This window comes from Balearica regulorum, chromosome 1 (genome assembly GCF_011004875.1).
Source record: "Balearica regulorum gibbericeps isolate bBalReg1 chromosome 1, bBalReg1.pri, whole genome shotgun sequence".
Classification (NCBI taxonomy): domain Eukaryota; kingdom Metazoa; phylum Chordata; class Aves; order Gruiformes; family Gruidae; genus Balearica; species Balearica regulorum.
Genome location: NC_046184.1, coordinates 29,531,486 through 29,552,938, shown reverse-complemented (window position 1 = coordinate 29,552,938; position 21,453 = coordinate 29,531,486). Strand labels below are relative to the sequence as shown.

The following is a 21,453-nucleotide window of genomic DNA, read 5'->3' as shown; positions in this document are numbered from 1 at the left end:
CTGTACAGTACTGTTCAAACATCTGGAGCACCTGCTGCTGCGAGTCCCAGCGCTGAAAGTCCGGGTGGGAAAGCATAAATGGATTGCAATACACATCGCAAGGTAAAGCATTTTGGTTACAGGCGACAAAAGAGTTGCAACAACCCTTCCGTGCCCTGGTGTTTCAAGGACCTTAGAGCCTAATGTGAGTGGCAGGGATGCCCTCTTTACTGAAAAGACAGCTGAAAGAAGATAAAAATTATAGATTGAAAAAATATTAGCATGAAAAAGAGAAGCAAAGTCATTCTGAGTTGTCCCACAGTTCTGAGTGGCCTTTAATTGAATTTAGTCTGATGCATTGACAATTCCTTTGTTTATATTCCAAGTTTATTATTTAAAAAATGTTGTCAAATGCTGTTTACATTCAAAACCACACTTTTTTCTCTGTTAAGCAACACAAATCTTTTTTGGGGAAAAAAACTCAAAACCCCAAACCCCCAAAACCCTAAGCACAGAGAGAAATCAGGTCCTGGGCAAAGAAATTGCAAAGAAAAAATGTGTTGCAAGTGGCCCAACCACAGATTACAAGAGAACCTGTTCAATGAACACTGAGTTTTCCCCATACAAATACCTGCTTAATCTTCCATCAAGTTCTTTTCTATATTATTCCCACTTTCCATAAACTGCATTTTGCATGCTTTAAAGGTGATGAGAAAGAAAAGAAAATCATATTTTAGAATCTCTGGGAGGCAGGATTAATGAGTGGCTTAACCTTAGTTCCTCTGAATGGGCATTTATTGATCCTCACAATAACATAAAGAAGTGAATGATGGAGAATTCACTTAGTCACTTTGTCTAGCTCACTTCTCTGGTGTGCTGGACTAAAAAGGATTGAGGCTAATGGTAGTGAGACTGTGAAAGTAATATATGAGACTAAAGAAACTTGTGTCATTTAACATACCAGGCATTCTTAGTTTGCCCTTGCATTCTTATTTTTACTCTTTGCAACTATAGGTGTACATGTGCTATTTTAAAATGCAGCATGTGAATAAATTCACATAAGAAAATTATGCGCTCACTTTACCAGGTCAAAAGCATATTTTTTTTCACTGACAACTCAGCTTGACCGTGTTGGACATTTAAAATTCAATTTGTGTTCTTTCTGCCAAATCTAGTACATAAGCATCAGCAATAATGATTTGGAAGCCACATATCAGTACAGTTTTAGCTGTTATTCCTAATGTGACCATAACTATAGCATCTAGGTGGAGTACTGATAGCCTTGTTAAAGATTCATGCAGTACCTGGGCCACAGTTCTGTTCTATAGCTACCTCAGTGCTGCTGGGCTGACTAATATAACATTGTTTTTCTCACTGCGGTGTGACTCACAAGCACATCTCACAGTAACAAGATAATACTTTTATAAAAAAAGTTTCTGAGCACTGCAGGATGCAATGAAAATTTGTGAAATAAAAATAACAATAAATGAAAAATAAATTTAAAATATTAAGTAACTATCTGTAAATCTCATTCTCATTTAGCTTGGCTTACTGTGGAATTGGTGGCAATTACAATATCTAGGATCAAACCGCTTTGAAAACAGTGATGCAAACTTCAATTTATGCTCTTTATGTCTTAGTGTAAACTGAAATAACTCAAGAATTTTAGAATTGCTATTCAATACATGATCTTATTTGTCCTAATTTTATACAAGTCAACATCCCAACTCTTGAAAAGGATCTTGATTTACACAGGTGTGAGAACAGCAGCGGGCCCTTCTGTGTGAACACTGCAGGTGCAAATTCTGTGCTATGTCATGACCCACAGTGTCCTGTTGATTACGGCGTGACTATATCATGTGTGAGGCATAACAGCTAATATTTCCAAAAGCAGCTCCTGTGCCCATCGAAGATGCCTGGCCCATATTCTATTTCAGCCGAGCACCCAAAATCACAAGGCACCTTCACAAATGTGCCAAATGCTATGCCTCTTTCCTGACATTTCACTTGTGAGTTCCTCTACCGTTTTTTTCCCGCTGGCCAGCTTAAAGTTGCATCTTGACCTGGCAGCTTACTGGAAGAGCTTGCGCTGCACCGTGTCTAAGCAGCCATGCAAACTTAAGAAATACATCCATCCAAGTAGATTTTTGCTTCCCATTCTGCTGGTTGTTTCTCTGCTACCTCATGAGCAACTGCAAGGAAAGAGGTGAGCAGTACAAACTGTATTTGGACCAAACTACGTGTCCTATATGTCCAGAACTTATTTTAATCCAGAGAGGAAGATCATGCTACATTCACAGAGTTCTGCTCTGCTCTGAGATGGTGGAAGCTCTCATTGCTAATAATGTGTGTGAAGAGCAAAGGAAATACACGGACCTTTCAGACGAGATATGCTAGGACATACGCTTGAGGTCATAAGGCTGGGCTTTGGTGAGAGAAGCCATAATAATCAACAGACACCAAACAGCACATCAAACCAACATCTCCTCAGCCACAACCTGCAGAAGGGAGAGGCCGATGCCGTGCCATGTGTTTCCCATCACGTGGGCTCACGTTACTCCAGCTTTGTGCAGGCTCTAGTTTGAACCACCACCATTACCACTCTGCATGGCTGATTTCCACACCTTCTTCTGACCCCTAAGTAGTGCCCCTAAGAACTGGTGTTTCCTAGGGCAGGATGCAGCCACACGTGTTGCCACAGGCTGTGTGTGCCATGTGCTGGCAGGCAGCAGCGTCGCTGCCAAGAGCTCACAGAGCACACTCTCAGATGGCCAGAGATCTGCTGTAGGATCATGGATGTGGGGAAAGGGTATGGTGGGCTATAAAGAGGTGGGTCAGGCACGTACTATGACTCTGTACTTGGTGCAACAACAGCACATGGGTCTTCATGTTGTAACTTCATGTTTTCCCCATTTCATTCTTTGAGAAGTGAGGCTCTGAGACTAGCTTTATTCTGGGGCTAGCTCAGAATGATTTATCTCACACTTAGTGCAGTCCCATTTTGAATGGCAAAAGCTGTGGCTTGCAGTTAAGCTGGTAATAAACTACTAACTTAAAGTGTTTTTCCCAATTAAAATAAAATCTACATTTGTTTTATAGAAATAAAAATGTCTTACATCTTTACTTCCTAATTATAGCTTTAAAGTGCCAAATTCTTTCAAAAATCCTTACAAGCCAGCTAAAGGGAGAGGTAAAAAACAGTTTTATCATAATTATATAATTGTGAAGTTTTATAATAAAGAAGTATTTCAGAATTTCCATTTGTCTAAAGTACCTTGTAGATTTCTCCATTTTTTTAATTGCACAATCAAAACCAAAAACCTGTTTGAAATTAGCATACATCCAAACAAGAAAAAAAGACATGTATTTTTGACAGTGAGAATAATTAACCACTGGAACAGACTATCAAAGGATACAATGCATTCTCATTCACCCTCTTTAAATCAAGAGTAGGTCCATTTTTAAAAGACACCGTCTCTTATCCTGCGATTGTTATTTGAAGTTCCATGATCTGTGCTATGCAGGAGATCATAATAATGATGGTCATTTTTCGCCAGAGATGTCAAAGAACTTTTTGACTCCTGGGACACTCACATACCACATCCCTGAGCTCTGGCTCCTGTCAGCTGCCATCAGCCTGCAATCCCTCTTTCCTGTAGATGAAACAGCCAGCAAGTTTTAGAGATATTTGTCTCCACTTGGTCTGCACCTCTCACATTGCCCTTATTACATCTCTCCACCTGGCCTTGAAATCTCTTTACCGGTTAGAATAAAAATAATATAGTAATTGCTCTGAAAATGTTTTACAAAAGAAAAAGTTATCCCACACCTTTTATTAAGATGTGAGAGCCCAATTAAGAGGTGTTTTAGCCATCTTTCATTGATTTCACTACCCTAAAAACACAGCTGTTACTTCTTAGACTTAAATATTTGGACCTTGTTGTGCCAAGAGGTGTTCAAACACTGAATTAAATGCTGTCCCAGGCATGAATGGCTTACATACCTGCCGCAAAGCAGTCAGCCAAATTCCACTCCAACACAGACTTTTTCCCATTTCTACTGTCAGTATTTCCCACCCCAGCTGCTCTAATACTGCTTTCCACTAATACTTTGAGCAAATTAATTCTAAGTATCAATGTGAAATTTCCATCAGATTCTTGAAATCGCAATTGTGTCATTGCAAAATGACACAATGAAACTTGTAATTTATCCTTTTTATTTATTTATATGATATCAGTAAGATTTCATGAGCAAAACTAGGTGAAGAATTTGTCTAAAGTTCATATATTTCAGATCGCTGGTGGAATAGTTTCCTTGGGATGACTTTAAGCTTTTCCAGCCACATTCATTTCCTCAGCAACTTTGACATTGCTCAGTCGATATGTGAGCTATTTCTTCCTTTCCTCCAAGCCGATGTGGGCTCATTGTGCCACACTTAGCACCAACCAAAGACCATTTCACCATCTCAGGAGTTCAGAGTAGTTCATCCCAGGGAGAGCTCACCAGTCACACTTGGCAGTGTGCTTAAGCATTTTTGCCCAGGAGAAGAGCAGCCCCATGCCGACCCAGAGTACAAGCTGACCAAGACTCTGCCTGCCCACAATGCACCATTTAGAGATATCTGCAGTCACAGCACAGCTTCTGCAGGAGCCTTCATGCCAGGAGGGGGAATTATAAGATAATTAACAAACATCTTTGCCATTGATGCCAAAAAGGAGGGAAAATATTATGAAGACAGTAAGGTGGGTATTTGAAGGGGGATTGCAGCTTTTAACAATGCAGTTAGAGAGATTCTCCCTGCAGTTTTCAGCATCTGTAGTACTGGAAGAGCTCCTGTCCTTTTAGAAGAGAAGCCGTTCAATTGACATTGCAGGATCAGAAGTTTTATTTCTTTGCTTTTGCAGTCACTTCTCTCTAGACTTGCCATAGCAGAGCTCTGTCTGCTTAACTGTCAGCCTATCTGGCATCAGTCTCTTTTGGGCCGTGATTTGCTATCACTAATGTAATGGTAATAAATTAAATAGTCCTATGGTTTTTATTTGCATATGAGTAAAATACCTGCAATATCTTTGCATAAATATGCCTTTGTGCTAAGCACAAGTATGAAAAGCCAACTGCCATCTCTGTAATGTTGAATTGAATGGAAGTACTTGAAGAATATGAACATTTTAAAGGACATAAGTATTAAAGAACTGGGCACCTGAAAAGGAAGTTCTCTTAATTATAGCTATGATGCTAGACAGGAGGCAAAATATTTTCAAGAAAGAAACAAGGTAGGTATTGAAGGGTAACTGCAAGTTTTTATTACTAGTTTAATTAAGAGTAACATTAAATTCTATTCCAAAACACTGTCTCTTCTCATGCAGCGAAGAGGCTGGATAACATTAGCCTATATTCAATAAAGGTCTCAGGTGCTTAAAACAAGAATTAGGTGGAGATTAATTATGTAAAGCCAAAACTGTAATCCAGTGACTTTTCATTGTAAGACAGGGTCCACAGTGTGCCTCAACTTATGGTCTCCAGGTCATCCTCATCAGGATACCTGACATATACCTGATGTCCTTCCTCTCAGGGACCCCAGAGAAGGAAATGCAGTTGTGCAGAGGAGTGGTGGGACAGCCCAGTCTTCCCCAACCCGGAGTTTGGAGCAGGAACTCTCTGATGGTAAGACTCTCCAGACTATTGGCACCTCTTCCCCACTGTGTACACTCAGCTGTGACTTCTACCTAATTCTGGATTTGTTTAGCCTCACCAGGTGCCTTTCTGTTCAAAAGAGAGATGAGACCATATTCAGTGGGTTTCTGAGATGTCATTCCGAAATAGCTAATTTTCCATTGCATTGGATAGCGAGCACAGAGACCTTACTCGGGGCTCTGGGTTGCACTCCCAGCTGGTGGGCACCTGAGCCCTCCACTGGGACAAGCCCTGTGGACTGTGAAGAAAACTTTCCCACAGCAGTACAACGGGTTTAAATATCCCACAAATCAAATAAACATGAAAATTGCATTGCCGAGTGCACAGCAAAAAATGTAGCTTTGTATCCACACAATAGACATGGTTTAGCACTAGTTTATTAAAAATACAATTAATGAGATCACAGTTGTCATTAATCTAATTTATAATCAAGGTTTATTGAGTTCGTAAGTTCTTGAATTTTGTAGAATTAAACGGAAAGTACATGGCAGGTCATGCTATTGCAGTATCAGACAACACACTTTTGAAAACTCATGTTTGCTTCTCACTTGGTATGTCTACACTAAAAGATGATGTACAGCTGCAGGTGTAAGTCTGTCCAGATCAGCTAGTCTAAAAGGTCGCAGCCGCAGTTGCTAGTGTTGAGTTTCTTGCACTTTATGTCTTGCAATGTTTGATAATTTTAAGATAATGAACAGCATGTTTAAATATTTCTTTATACCAAATTATATATCATGTAATGAATAAAACAGTGGATTACTGTATGTGCAGTTTACCATACATATTAGCATAAGATTGAAGGCAAGTGTCCGTGCTCCAGGACAAAAGTGGCTTAAATGATTGATAATGGTCACATGAGTAGGTGTACGTGAGTGAAACGTGGAAGCAGAGTCCCAGCAAAGTGGGCTGCTAGCACGTCCCAGCCACACCAGCCAACAGTCTGCATTTACAGCAGCCTGCCCACCTTGCCTGCAAGGCTACCAGAGGCATTGCTTTTGTCCCCAGGAACACAACCTTCATCAATCAGCTTGCTATCACTGATGCTGTTGCTATTACTAACATACAACGGGGGGGGCATTGAAAAGGCTCGTCTGGGTTTGCAACCTTTTCTGGAGTGCAGCATGTCTTAGAGAACAGTGATGTGTTGACCACAAGCTCAACCTGAACGTAGAAGAATAAAATTATCTGATTTCTGAATCTCTTGCCTGCTATGGAACAATGCAGACATATGCTTGCTTGCTTTTTCTCTCTCTTTTCTGGCTCTCTCTCTCTCTTCCCTCTGGTTTTTAAAGGTTTGTTAATAATTCTGCCAGAATTCTACAAAAATACTGCATTATATAAAAGGATTATACAGTAAAATGACATCACAAAGTTGTGTAAAAGAGCTCTAGTTAGTACTTAAAAGGTCCTTTTATTAGGCAAATACTTTACTATATATAAACCAGTAGTTTATCAACCAGTATTTCTCTTTCACACATAATCTCATATAAAAGCCTGACTTCTGTCTGCCATAACATGAAATTACCATGGGTACAAGCCAAATGTCCCTATGATTGATGGTTCATTTCCCATAGATTTGACTAGTTCTGAGGATGGTCAAAGTATTGTTTAGTGTTTCTAACTGCCTCAAGGCATTCAACAACCTAGACCATTCAAGAAGGTAAGAAACCTACACGAGAGAGGCCTCCTACCCTTGCCATCTGTCAGTCATGGATCTCAACTCATTCATAACACAGAGGAACAGACAGGCATGCAGCTTGTACGAAGAAATAAAGAGTTTCTGAGGAGCTTTGTCAGGACTTTCCCCCCAACAGGTCACTGTTGTTGTATCTAAAGAGTTCAGGCTGCTCCTAATTGTCCCTGGTTGCCCTGGGAGTAGAAGGCATTCCTCCCTAGTAAAGGGGCCTTAACTAGTAAGCTGGTTCTTTCACTGTCTATCCCTTGGCAGTTCTCATTCCCCCTTCAGAGACACCAGGGAAGTATGGCAGTATTGAGCTGTCTTCTGTCTTTCCCCGGAAAAGGCAGTGCCAGGAGCACAAGCAGAAAGATCCCCTGGTGGATCCCTGGTGGAAATTTCCATATAAATACAACCAGTACTGTGGCTCATGTGAGTCTAGGTGTCCTATGATCTCCCTGCCATCACACATATATGAAGCATGCTCATGCCCTGTAGTCCCTGAATGTTCTCCTGCAGCCATGTATACAAAAAAAAAAAAAAAAAGGAAGCTTCTAGGTGGCTCTGAACTACACTAGACAACACAGAGACTGCAGGAGCTTTTATATTTTTTATATTTTTTTACAGATAGTTTTATAATTTCTGCGCTAATAACCACAGGCTGACATGTACTCTTGTTTTCTCCTGATGCACATAGCTCCATGTCATTGGGGACTGACCTGAGTAAATGGCCACAAGCCAGGTTCGTGGCTCCAGCTGGAGGCTGTCCCTCCCTGGAGGGCTACAGCATCCTGAGAAGGAGCTTGTGTTTCTGGTCCTCGGAGCTATGCTCTAATATTGAGTCATTGACTATTAAGGTCAAGGGCAAGATATTCTCCACTATAGATCCACCAAGTGGTAATTGATAAGTTACAAAAAGAAGTTAGCTTATACTTTAATTTTTACTACTTTATATAGCAAATAGCATATTTGTGTTATCTGTCCAACCTACTCAGAACTTATTAAGCTTTCATGTCTCTAGAGAAACTTTCCAATTAGCCATTCTGTTTATTATTTCTTCTCCATTCATCCATGAAATCTAGTTCTCACCTTTCCACACACTTGTCCTAGTGCCACCCACACACATATGCACACACCCCCCTCATATGTACCACCAAGTCATACATACCTCACATGTTAAATGAATCATCTCACCTAGTTCATGCCTGCTCAGAACACAGAAATTATCAGTCTCCATCAACCTACTCACCCTGTTTCACAAATATTGTCCTCACTCAGGCTTATGTGGGTTTGGTCAAAGAATCTCCCCTGACACCCAAAGAATACCAGAGCTCTGGATTACCACCTCAACTCTGAATCTTCAGTAGCATTAAGACCTCCTAGATCAGCAAAGCATCCTGAGTCTCATCATTCTCCATGTACCTCTATGGTCTTCTTTGCAGACCTTGCTCTTGGGAAGAGCTGCAAGTCTCGGAAAGCTCAGCTGAGACTCACTAAAGGACATAGTTGCCTGAAGTGGGACTGTGTTGGGATTTAAGCACAACTGTAGTTCTAAGAGAGAAATCCAGAAATTCCAGCTATCTTTAGACATTTGCACATTTTACCAGTTCAGTTCTTTGGTTCAGTCTATGTAACTGAGTGGAACAATCCTGACTGTGCTTGATCAGGAGGAGCTTGATCTTAAGGTACAGTTATAAGATCAAGCTCTTCAAAAAGCACAGTGGGCTTGGCCATTGGAGATGTTACCCCTTTTCCTATGATACCTTCATGACTACAACAATTCTCCAGTCCTGATTCGTGAGGCACTGGTGTAGGCCTGGAAGAGCGACTTTGTAGGCTGAGGAAGAAGTTGACCTCACTGAGGAGGCATGAAGGTCTTGGTGTCGGTTTTGTATTTCATCTAACTACAATTTCACATAAAGTGCACAAATTGTTCTTGGAACAGGGATTATATCCAAATATGCCCTCTTAGATGAATGTCTCAGTTCATGCTTTAAGGGGTTAAATTTTTCCTTTTGCCAGTCCCAAAACTCTGGGATTGTTTTCTGCAAAGTGTTCTGTTTCTGAAAGCAGCAGCTTAGGTACCTCAGTGTACAAGAGGGCTGCAGGATATGAAATCTGATCTGGTAGAAATGTGTCCCTGCAACCCAGCATTAAGTATCTAATCCCTCTGACAGCATAAGAGTATAAGACCCAACTCTGCCATCAGTTTCCTATTAGATAACTTTGGCACCTCCCTATTCAACACATAATGTCTATTTTGATTCTCATTCATACGTTTGATGACTAGAGAGCTTAGGTGTTTTATTCAGGGGTGCAGATACCACTAGGCACCTAAATTTTAGTGTAGTGACTCCAAACTACTAGAAATGTAAGTATTAGCTAGAAATACTGAGGCCTAGTAGGCAAGCTAAATATGAATCATTGCAAAAATGCAACACATCACTTATTCCCTGAAATAAGTAAAAGCTGAATATTTTGTCAATGTTATAAAGGTGTCGTTTTCTTACTACAAACAAAAATAAGAGGATTTGGAAAAGATAGCTTATCAAATGATAAATATAAAAGATAAAATTACTTGCTTTGTTGTTTTAAGTACATAAGTACTTAAAAGTTTGGGCACCTGTGTTCACAGATCAGTCTAGAGCCCTGTTTTGCAATCATAGGGTCAATCATAGTCATACACTGACTAAATATCTTAAATATAGAACATAAAATCCCATTCCAAATCTGAGAAATGCTAACAGTATTCCACTTGCATGTAGATGAAATATGCTTATTTTAACATTCAAATATTTACCCTAAATTTCAACTCTGAATGATTGTACATGTTAAAATGGCAGACCCAGATGATTAACCTGTTAGACACAGGAATACAGCTGTTTGAAGCTAGTTTTCTGTAGAGATTGAAGTATTTTAGCTAAATTTTAGCTGATATTTAGCAACTGGTTTAAATATATTATGACATATACTAAAAGCCCACTAATTTTTAATGAATGTCTGTATTAATAGATCCTCTCTATCCCCTGCATTCTTTTTGGAGGTCATATTGACTTTCCTGGACTTTCCGTAACACTTTTCTGCCGTTCTACAGAGACTGAGTCCAACAACTTTCTCCCACCCATAGTCCTGGGCCCATCAATTATCCCTGACCCCTTTTCTTGCTGTCCAACCAGCTGAGCTGGATCTTTGACAACTGACCAAGTATTTTAGGTTGAAATAAATGAGAGAAACTACTTTCAACTTGCACATTACATAGACAAGACCATCACACAGAGGTTCCCATGGCTCCAGGATGTCATGTCTCCCAGGTAAAAGACCAAATGATTTCCCAAAGTGCACTCTCCTTGCATTCCCAAAGATTAAATCAAAAACACACAGCCAGGCTTTCCCACTTGCATGGTGGCTGAACTGTTCAACTTGCAATAAGACCCCTCACCAAGATATGTAAAGTTATTCAGCTATCATCTCAGATGCTTACGCATTTGGACTACATATGTTTTAGATTTCTCTAGGAAATAGACATTATATGTCTCTTTTAGGACCAAATCTCTGGGAGAAGAAAACTCCCCTGGGATGTGAGCTGCAAATGAAAGTCTCCGCCTTCAAATGGAAAAGGAAAGTAGCTATTATTTTGAGCAGAGAATCACTTTCAGCTTAACCCAGTTGAGAAAGTAGGAACCCATCTATGCACAGAGGTACTTCCACACCCTGGGGACCAGAATCCTCCTGACAATAGTAGTCCAATGGTTAAAGTACCTCCTGCTGGATGGAAGGCCCAGGTTTGGTAAAGCTGGAGATATACAAACATGGGTTTGAATCCTGTGGTTTAGTGAATAGGGCATTTACCTAACAGGACAGGAACCTGGGTTTTGGTCTTTTTAGAATTTTGCTTTAAACTGTTATAGGGTAAATTAGATTGAAGAAGACTTTGAATTGGGAATCGAATCTAAAGATTCTTCTTTCTGGCATGGTGGTTTTAACAATTAGACTAAAATGTGTCTTATGTGCTTGTTCTCTCTGGCCCCAGGGCTCTGGTACTTGACTGCACAGCGACAGTTTCAGCAGGACAGATGCAGGGTGATTCCTCCACCTTTTTAGCCCTCTAACTGAGGACCTTGATCCTGTCAGAATATATCACGCTACTCAATAGCTCCCACCGTATTGGGAAGGGAAGCCATACTTGACGTGTCTATCCCAGTGAGGCTGAAATTCTGAACCACTTTTAGACCAGGAACTTTTCATACTGCAGACAGCAAACCACCAAAAGTAAGGGAGTGTCATGATCTTTTAAAAAGTGCCTATAAACATCACAAAAAGGCTATGTTCTTTCAGCATTCGTAGTCTGCTGGGTAAAGAAGGGTTTGTGATCATTACTTTGGACTTACACAGATTCAACCCCAATCCTGCTTTAAGTCTAAGCCTAAGCTTTTTATTGGATCGAGCTCCTAATGCCTGTTGAATTAATTTCTTTATCTCAATGAGCATTTAGCTCCTATATACCTTTGAACATCTGGACCAGTATCACAGCCTTCCGTGTTGCTCATCAATGTGTCTAGCCCATCACTATAACTCATTCATGAATTGCTGTCAAAAGTTGTCAAGGTATCCAGCCGTCAGCACGCACATCAGCAATAGATCACCCGCACATTTGCTCACCCCACTGAATGCACCCCTCCCACAATGCTCCAAAGTTTTGTCCCCTATAGAACAGGAATGCCAAGGTGCCTCCTGTAGCAGAGTCTCCTAATATCCTGAAACATGTGAATAAGTTTTAAATGGACTTTAAAAGATTTATTTCAGAGCTAAGCTAACAACTACATAACTTCATTGTTCTGTAGCTTCAGCCATGTATTGCATCCAAGGCTTTCACAGTTGATGCAGTATTTCACAGTGGCAGTGAGGAGAGGGAAACAAACACAGCTTAAAACCAACTCTTTTTCCTTCTTACATTCTAGGGTTCCAGTAACATTACATAGTGTTGGTGCTTCTTTTAACCTATGATGGCATTTGTGACCATCATCTGGAAAATGGCTGAAGCACAACATAATCTCTCCATCCTTTTCTTTCCAGGCAAAATTTGGGCACGACCCTACGTGGAAGACCCACGATGCTGGAGCAGCAGAGCCACCAGTGTGCCTGCCCTGTGGGGCTCCTGCTGCGTGGGATCAGTCTGGGCTCTCCTCAGGGCAGATACCAGGCTTTTCTGCCTCACCCAAACCACACAAAGCAGCCTCACTGAATGCCAGGGCTATGCCCTGTGTTTTTTCTTGATGTCTGATAAGTTTTAGGTAGCAAGCCATAGAAAAAAGCAGTAAACCTAATTCAGACATGCTCCACACAGTCATAGCACTCCTTTGTAAAATTTATTTAATGCTTTGTAGATATGCTCAAGCAACGCTGATGAAAAAATGTTATTCAAAGGCTTTGTCTGGAATAATACTTAATTCAGTGAAATTCTCAATCATGTTACACAGTCCTCATTTACAAAAAACAAAAACATTCATGTATGTGAGTGAATGGTAAGAGGCCTGTGGCTGTGGCCTTCAATCTCTTCAGGGTGGAAATAGCACACCTATTCTGCTACACAGTTACATCCTGAAAGTTACATGACGTTACTGAAGTCAAAGCCTTACATTTTTCAAACAAGGGTAGCATTGGAGCTCTAAGTCAAAACAATGAAATAAAAATTTGGAAAAAAATATTAACCTACCAATGGATGTCATATATCTTAGAGCATTGGCTAATTAGACTAGCAGATTATCAACTGCAAAATCAGTACCAAAATACTGAGTTAGTTTTTATACCGTTCCTTGTGTTAAGAACTACACAAAAACTTAGAAAAAACTCCCAGAAAAATATCAAGCTTTACTGCAAAAGAAATTAATGCAAGAAAACGGTGGGTTTAAGTACTAAAGAGATATGAAGCATTGCTGCTTCATATCCTGCTAAGGAGCAACAGCTGTACTTCATTTTAACTTGACGTGCTTCAGAACTCATATTCATATAGGTATTTAATGATCCAAACATAATGGTCCTATATAGTATAATTACTTATATGAAGGCTCAACTTCATATGTAATCTTTTAAAAAAAGATGCTTCAATGGAAAACTTGCTTTGGTTCTAACAATGAATAAGCTCTTTAACACTGAAAATGCTTTGGAGGGGTTGGAGACTATTGACCATGGATCTTGAGCACAGTTGACAATCAGTGTTATTCTTTCTTGACAGACTCCTTGTTTCTTGCTCCTTCGCAGTATAGCCAATATAAGGAGAACAGGTAAAGTGCAAGACAAACCATCAAATCATAGTGGTAGAGTGTTGCAGCAAATAAAAGAAAGAAGAAGAAATAAAAGATTTTGCAAGCAATATGTTTTAAAGCTGGAGACTCACTAGGTAACTTAAGTGCTTCACTCTTCTCATTAGAAATATCTGCAAAATCAGAAATGTGCTGGCTTTCCTTCTGTGAGTCATCAAGCCAGTTTATCGTTTTCCCCTCAGTTACTAAACGGTCAGATTGAGAGCGTGTCCCTCCAACTTCTTCAGTAGGCTTACTAATTAAAACCTCTGGCCTTGATGGCTTCTCTTGTTTGAACTCTGCCTGATAGAAACATTGACCTACATTCCTTCCTCTTCCTTCTCTAGAAATCACTGTGTCTGAAGTGGAAGGTACTTCTTTTTTTTCAGCTTCAGGAGAGAGGTTTTTATTAATACATGTCATTTTATTTGGTAGACTTAAATCGTACCCTGACTCAGCAGCAACCTTGTCAATGGCTTTGAATTCAAAGTGTCCATACAGATGTTCCATATCTCCTGCCACAGAAGATGCCACTAAAGAGCTTTTAGAATGGTAACTGGACATAGCATTTGTACCAGAAGGTGGCATTTTTGTTTCAGCTTCAGCACGTAAATAGGAGAGTGTACCGACATGGCTTTCTTCCCTACAGAGTGCTTCTGCTTCCTCACTGGATAGGTGCTTCTGGGCATTCAGGGGACATTTAGATACTTCTGAATATAAACCCTGCTGCAAATCTTCTTTCTTTCCTGCAGCAGAAGCATTTACTGCTTCTCCTACAGGTAGAATATCACCAATGTCTGGTTGTGCTTTGGCACGTTTTTCCCTGCTATTGCATACAGACATCGTTTCTCCTTGCAGTGTTTCATGTACGTGTGCATTATAAATATCTAAAACTGATTCCTTTTCAAATTCAGTGTCATATAATACACCCACTGTGTTGAGTTGACAAAGAGCATAATGTGAACCATCATTTCTCCCTTCATGTGTATCAAACGCTGTTTCCTTTTCCTCTGTGGGCCTGTCACTTAGTGCAGTCTCTTGAGGTAGCTTAGCAATTACTGCTTTTTCACTGGCAGACATTTTTTCTGGAGCACTTTCTGATGTTGTTTTAATTATATAAGCTGTACCTGCCTCTGCTTCCTCTGTAATACCCTGCTTGGAGACAGAAGACTTTTCACAACTCTCTGCCTCCTGGCAGGTAAACAACTCCTCGGTGGAAGCCGTACTCCCAGGCCCCGTGTTCCCCTTTGCTCCCCACCGCACCTCGCTACCCAATTCCTGCCACCCCGGCTCCGCGGGGCTTGCTCTGCTTTCCTTTCCTATCAGTCTTCCTTTATTTGTGTTGCCTGACTTTCCTCTGTCTTTTAACCTCGTGAATCCTCTGTGTTCCCAAGTGTCTTCTGCTCTCCTTTCATCCCCCAGAGAGGATGCCGGGGCATCTGCCTGTGCGGGCCTGGGCACCTGTTTGTGGTCGTTGGCTGACAGAGGCGTTGTGTTCAACGCTTTGGTGGCGTGTTTTTGATGGTACTCGAAAGGCTTGGGTGCTTCCTCCTCGCCGATTAGCGCTAAGTCTGCTATCTCGATGACTTTCTTCTCCTTCCCTGCATCAGGGTTATAGTCCTTTCCTGACATTTCACCAACTTGGTTTTTTTGCGTATATTGGCTCTTTGTGGAATCTATTGAGACATCAGAATGTGCAAAAGTGTCGGCGTATAAATCTCCTCTTAAATGTACCTGAACTTTGCTTTCAATCATCTTGATTTTTCCTTCTTTTTTGTCAGCATCTGACAACAATGAATCCAGAGTTTGGTGAGACATTTGCGGCGTCTGGTGCTCCGGAGCTGGATTAGCATTGCCATCCAGCGTTCCTGCTATGTGTGCATTTAATTGCATGGATTCATCATGCTCTGGAGGAATGGTTTCTGGTCTCATTTCACAGGCCGCTTTCGAGGTATCAGCAGCATCCTCACTGATGAATAACCTCTCCATCATCTTACTTCCCGAGGCACTATCTGTTTCTCCTTTTGAAATATCTGTGTGGCGCTCTCTTTGTCGGCTTGAGACAGTAGCCGTAATATCGATAGCCTCATTCTGCTTTGTCCCAGGAAAATAGTTTGCCGATAAAAGGCTTTCACTGGCACCAGTATGTTCCAAAGACCGCTCACGGCTGTTTACTGAGCCAGCAGCGCCTTCCTTCCCTGATGGCTGACTATTATAATCTCTTAGAGAATACTTAACTTTATCTTTTAATTCTCCTCCTATCTCTTGTGAAGTGTTTTCAGATGAGGAACTGATAGGCACAGGGTGCCTTAGCAAGTCACTGCTTCGTTCTATACAGGTTAGCTTTTTCTCCAATCTTTCAGTTTCACTTGGAAAATTAACTGGTTCTGTTGTGTATAAATTCCTTTCATCTCTGGAAGAGGTACCTCTAGCTCCTGTGAAGTGCTGATTTAGCTGAAACAATAGAATAGAAAAGAATGATCAAAAAGCACTTTGCAAAAAATATGCCAAATAAAGGAGGCAGGATTTCGTTATGGAAAGTTTTGTTTTCAGTAACAAAGCTTTTACGGAAACGTGTTCCAAACCATTTGCAAAATTTGCATTGTATGTATTTTTTAACATAGGTAATGAGCTTTATGGTGGTGCTGAAAGGAGCAGGAAATAAAATAGCATTCAGAACCCTCTCTCTTTATTCATGAGTTCAGTAAGCTGCTAGTGCATTTTATACAAATTAAATCTGAAGAGAATATTCCCTTAAAGGGAGGCTAATTCATTCTCTATACGTTTGGTTCTAGGTTTGGAGAGAGGCAGGCGTGGGGCGAGGGGGGAGGATTGGCGCTTAAACGAGGGCATTGATACAGTACATCAAAGCCTGGTAATGTACAGTATTGTCCAGTAAAACAAAGACACTTTTCACACTGACAAATACTGTAAGGATTATCTGTGCTTCATTTCTCTCGGGGACCATTTTACAGGCTTCAAACCAGACTGTTTTTAGACAATCTGGTAAGACATGAGTTGGAAATGAGATTAGTGAAGTAAAAGGCCAGAAACTAATCACTCTCCCTCCTAGCTCCCAAATATCATATTGTATTATTCAGCTATGCCTGCTTGTCATTGCACTCTCTTCTCACTTTAGCATAGTCACAGTGATAGCACCAGCTAATCAATTAGAGGCTAGCTTCTTGGGCACCCCTTTATGCATTTGCACTTGCTGTAGATACCCCCATTACAGTTTCTCTTATTAATATGTTTTCTGCAAAGCCTCTGCAAACTATTAATAGTAAAACGTCACTCAAAGAAAAGTGAGGGAGCTAATGTCTCTGCAAATTCTGTTTTAATGACCCTCTGCCAACCAGTGCTCAAGTGTATTTGAGTTCTTCGGTGATGCCAACTGTCAGGATTTAACAGTGAGATGCCTGTGTTTTTTTCCCCTCCTCATAACTGACATTTGCATGATCTCAATAATTATATGCAAATCTTACGATTTCCCCTTCTTCTCACATAAGGCTCATGTTACTTGTCAACTGCACAGCTGTCTTGTGAGCCAATGCCTGTGCGTTTCAAAGATTTGGTTGTATTTCCATCTATTATAAGCCTTCATTGTTTAATTCATTAAAGAGCGCATAGTGCAAATTAACATCTAAATTATAGCTCCCCCTTCATTTATTGTACGGACAATCCTGGCAATTGATAAACAAACGGTTATATTTGATCCTGCTTTTTGTAACAGGGTGGACTGAGAACAACAAGGGATTTGAGAGGTCCTCCTTTTTTATGTTTCACAATTAAAAAAAAAAAAAAAAGAAAAAGGAGATGTTGACTTTCAGGCAGTGAAAGGTCCCACAATAGGCAACAATTTTCAACTTTTTTTAAGTAGAAGACAAGAAAAATTTATATTCAAATAAGAGGAATTTGTTCTCTCTCTATCAATAAGGGGAAAAAAAGAATGGTTCTCATCTTCCTCTCCTGTCTGATTCAGCATTCACATTTTCACAGGTAATAGCTATTATAATCTATGATTATGAATCTATGCACCCAAATGATATGAGCTGAGAACAGACACTGAGAATAATAGATTGTTGTACGTGTCTCATTTATTGCCATTTTTTCCTTCATACTGAAAAATGCAAGCCAAACCACACACACACATGCACACACACAAATCCAAATAGATTGAATGTTCACTGAGTGTGAAATTTATTATAACAAATTTAATGTCAAATACTGATATAGAAAAATCTGCTAATATAAATATATATATATTTATTTTGTTCATAGAGCATGTTACATAGCTATCCTTTGGAAAATGTCTGAAAGCAAACAGTACCATAAATATAAGAATTTTACCAAATATAAAGCATTTATTTAAGAATATTACCATCCTAGAAACTAGGAGGAGAGATTTTTGAAATGCCACTCTTCTAATTCCTTCAAACTATCATTTAGAGCCTCTGGTAAAGAAGTAAAAGGGAGAAGTCATTAATTTAAGACCAGAAAAAGTTGATGCACTATACTGAAATCAAAGCACCTTCTATTGTTGAATCAGTTAGAGATTCAATGAAAGTACAGACCAGGGCTTTACGTTTGTAAATTAGTACATCAGTCAGCTCTGTTAAAAGGGGGCATTTCACCAGCTTTGAAGCGTAAATGGATTCATATTTAATACTGTAGATATAATTGTATAACACTTACCAGCAATTCTAATTCTTTTTCATCATCTTCGTGATCACCCTGGTTGTATTCTGCATTTTTATCTTTTATATTTTCATTAGCTGGTTTGGTGTCTTTGTCTTCTGCTTGTGAATAAACAATCTCTGGGATGTTTGTGTCTGAAGAGTTAACAAAAACATACTTGAATAATCTCCATGAGGTTGTTTGTTACACTATCATTTTTAATTAACGTGTGCAGTAAGGAAGAACTAATTAAACTGGGTGTTGTACCTGAAGTCCTTGAATTATTCCGTGTATCATCGTCAGACGTTGCCAATATTTCTTCTTTGCTGTTAAACAAAAAGAAACTTCCTGGTTTATTCTGCAAAAATTATTGTTCTAATTCCTCTTAGACTCAGCTCTAAAGACTGCTAATTAATTACACAAAATTTTGAATGCTGTTTGAAATTCTTTATAAAATGTAGCTTTTTTTGAGTGACCTGATATTAAGTCTTGATCAAAGAAAGAATTGGCCAAGAAAATGAAAATGTGTTGACCTTCAGATTACATTGCAAAGCTGATGGGTTTTCCCAGGCCTTTTCTGAGAAAGCAGCACAAAGGTGATTAGATGGGTCAGTGACAGGAGAGCGTAACTTTGGGGTCAGGCAAGGGTCTGGAAGGATATATGTGTTCAGGAGACTGGGCCTCTCTATTGCTAATATTTTTCAAATTTTTGTATGTATACAGAGATTGCTGGAAAAACACCTTTGTTACCTGAAATATATCAAAAGATTCTCCCTGCATGTATACAGTATAAATCCTGTTGCTAAGCTATGCCTGGTCGGCAGGAACGAATTCTGCTTCCCTGCAGCCGGTGCAATTTTTTCTGTTGCTTTGCTGGCTGTGAAAACAAAGGCCAGGTCCAACACGACAAACACCTACAGAGAGATGCTGAGTTCGTGCAGTCCTCATCAATATCAATGCAAAGTGATAGCAGTTTGAATTGTGTGCTTATAGGGATGTAACCTTTAGTGGAAAAGGGAAAAAAAATTCTAAAAAGAATGTCACTTATGTAAAATGTAAATTATTATATCACTCCTAATGACTTCTCTATGAGGAGCAATTTTTTTCTGTAGGTCTTAATTTATGCGTTTTTCAACCAGCCGTCCACCCCTGTTACTGAAAATTACTTTCTAATTTTTAAATATTAATCTTTTCCCCTTCTATTTTCACCTAGCATCCTTCATTTGAATTGATATAACATTAACTCTGCCACCTAAATGCTTAATTCAGAAGGAGGATGCTAAATTTATACTTTGTTAAAAGAACCTAGACATCGACTGTCACCAACTTCTTAAAATCCAGCCTTTATAGGGATTGCCAGACTAAAGCAGACAGAAGATCCTGCCAGTCTAGCATCTGATCTCTGACACTGGCCACCATCAGATACTTCAGTTCTTTTAGGAAAATACTTGGAGTAATTTGCACTGCCCTAATAAATTTCCTCTTGGCCTTTTGTTGTTAGAAGCTGTCCTTGAAGCACAAGATTTAACTCTCTCTCAACAGTTCTTTTTCACCATTAATTGCAATAATGCTGAATATTCTTGCTATCTATATGAATGTCATGTCACTCTTGAATTCTGGTACATGCATAGCCTCCATATGTTTCTCACTCTCCTACTCACACTGAGATGTACTTTCCCCTGCCAGCACTTGCTATAATCTGCATTTCATCCTGAAAAGGCCGGCAGAGCCAGGCCTTTATTTTTCAGTAGATCTGTGGGGGGTTTAAGGTAAGTCATTACTGCTTATTATTTATATATCATTATTCTTTTTCACTTTACTGTTCAAATGCTTGTCTTAGTGTTACATCTAGTTCCCAGTATTCTTCTGCCCTTTTGCATCTTTTTCACCCACCTGCTTCCACTGTGTAGATTGGGGCTTAACCATGAGGCATTAAAGCATTTAGGTGCTAACAGGGTGTCTGCAAAAACCCCGAATTAGGAACTAAGACATATATTACGCATGAACTGAGTCAGTCACCCCAAAATAATGATCCCAAAACCACATGGGCACAGCAGGAAACCTCCTACTGCTATCCAGGGGAGGGGGGAAAGAGTGCCTCAAAGCTTTTCTTTGAATGTAGCTGGCCACCTGCAGCATTCAGCCATGTGGATGCAACTCTGAGGAAGCAAGGGTGGCATCCTTTGCTGCTAGAGGCAGCCCTCATCTACTTGTTAAAGGAATGGAGTCTGACACATTTTTTCCTTTCAAGAAGCATTCCCAGAAGAAGGAGAGATGTTCATACCCGTGTCTAACATAATAGTCTACTGGCAGCCAGAGCTCGCATCCAAGATGCAGTGGTACTTTCAGCTTCTTGTCACACCCTGATGAGATTAAAATTCCCACTGCACACACATCCAAAACCACTCAAATTATCAGTATGCAGAACATTTAGGGAGAAACTGGAGGGCAGATTTGCCTACTGCTCTTCAAGTTGGATATACAAGCAGGATCCTTACTCTTTAGCTTACTCTTCATTCCTTGGAGAAAAGAGAAACTGGATTCTGCCTCCTGTTCCCAGTGTTCTCTATCCAGTGACTACTTTTGGCTTTAACAACTTTTCAGTGTAAAATATAGACACAGTCTGAATAAGGATGCTGAGGAGGAGTACCTATTTTCTATATCTTTAAATGAACAAGTATAAATCTGCTTCAAGGTGGATGCTTATGGGCATGTGGCAGGATGGGGTTTACCTTATCTAGCCTTAGTTTTCTAAGCACCTACGCTCAGGCAGTTGTGTACATCATCCCTATCATCAGCAGTGAGAGATTAACTCTTCCAAAGGGAGATTCGTTCCCTCTGTCATGGACATCACAAGTGAGGAGTGACATATCCTTCAAAGGAGCTTCTCTGCCTCTGGAAGAGACCGGCCATAAAGGGAACCTACAGTGACTGCCTTAGGCTGAAACCATACATTTTAGATAACTGAAATTAGGTGAGGGAATCTCACCTTGCAACTCCAAATTTGAACTGGAACATAGCTATTGAGTTTTAGTGTCTGGGGCTGTAACACACAGTGTGTGACCCGAGCCCCCCAGTTTTACTTTTGTTGTGATTAGAGCTGAATTTGTCCTTAACTCTTGTTCTAGT

General features: G+C 40.1%; 1 protein-coding gene across 1 annotated transcript in view; it reads right to left on the bottom strand.

Moving 5' to 3' along the window:
- Positions 1 to 7,719: 7,719 nt before the first annotated feature.
- The window catches only part of PPP1R3A (protein phosphatase 1 regulatory subunit 3A), a 33,488-nt gene continuing 19,754 nt past the window's right edge, over positions 7,720 to 21,453 (bottom strand). The window contains exons 2-4 of the mRNA XM_010308452.2: positions 18,592 to 18,650; positions 18,343 to 18,479; positions 7,720 to 16,101 (exon numbers count right to left, since the gene is read on the bottom strand). Of these exons, the coding sequence (XP_010306754.2) occupies positions 13,564 to 16,101; positions 18,343 to 18,479; positions 18,592 to 18,650 (2,734 nt within the window). The 3' untranslated portion in view covers positions 7,720 to 13,563. The remainder of the gene's footprint in view (positions 16,102 to 18,342; positions 18,480 to 18,591; positions 18,651 to 21,453) is intronic.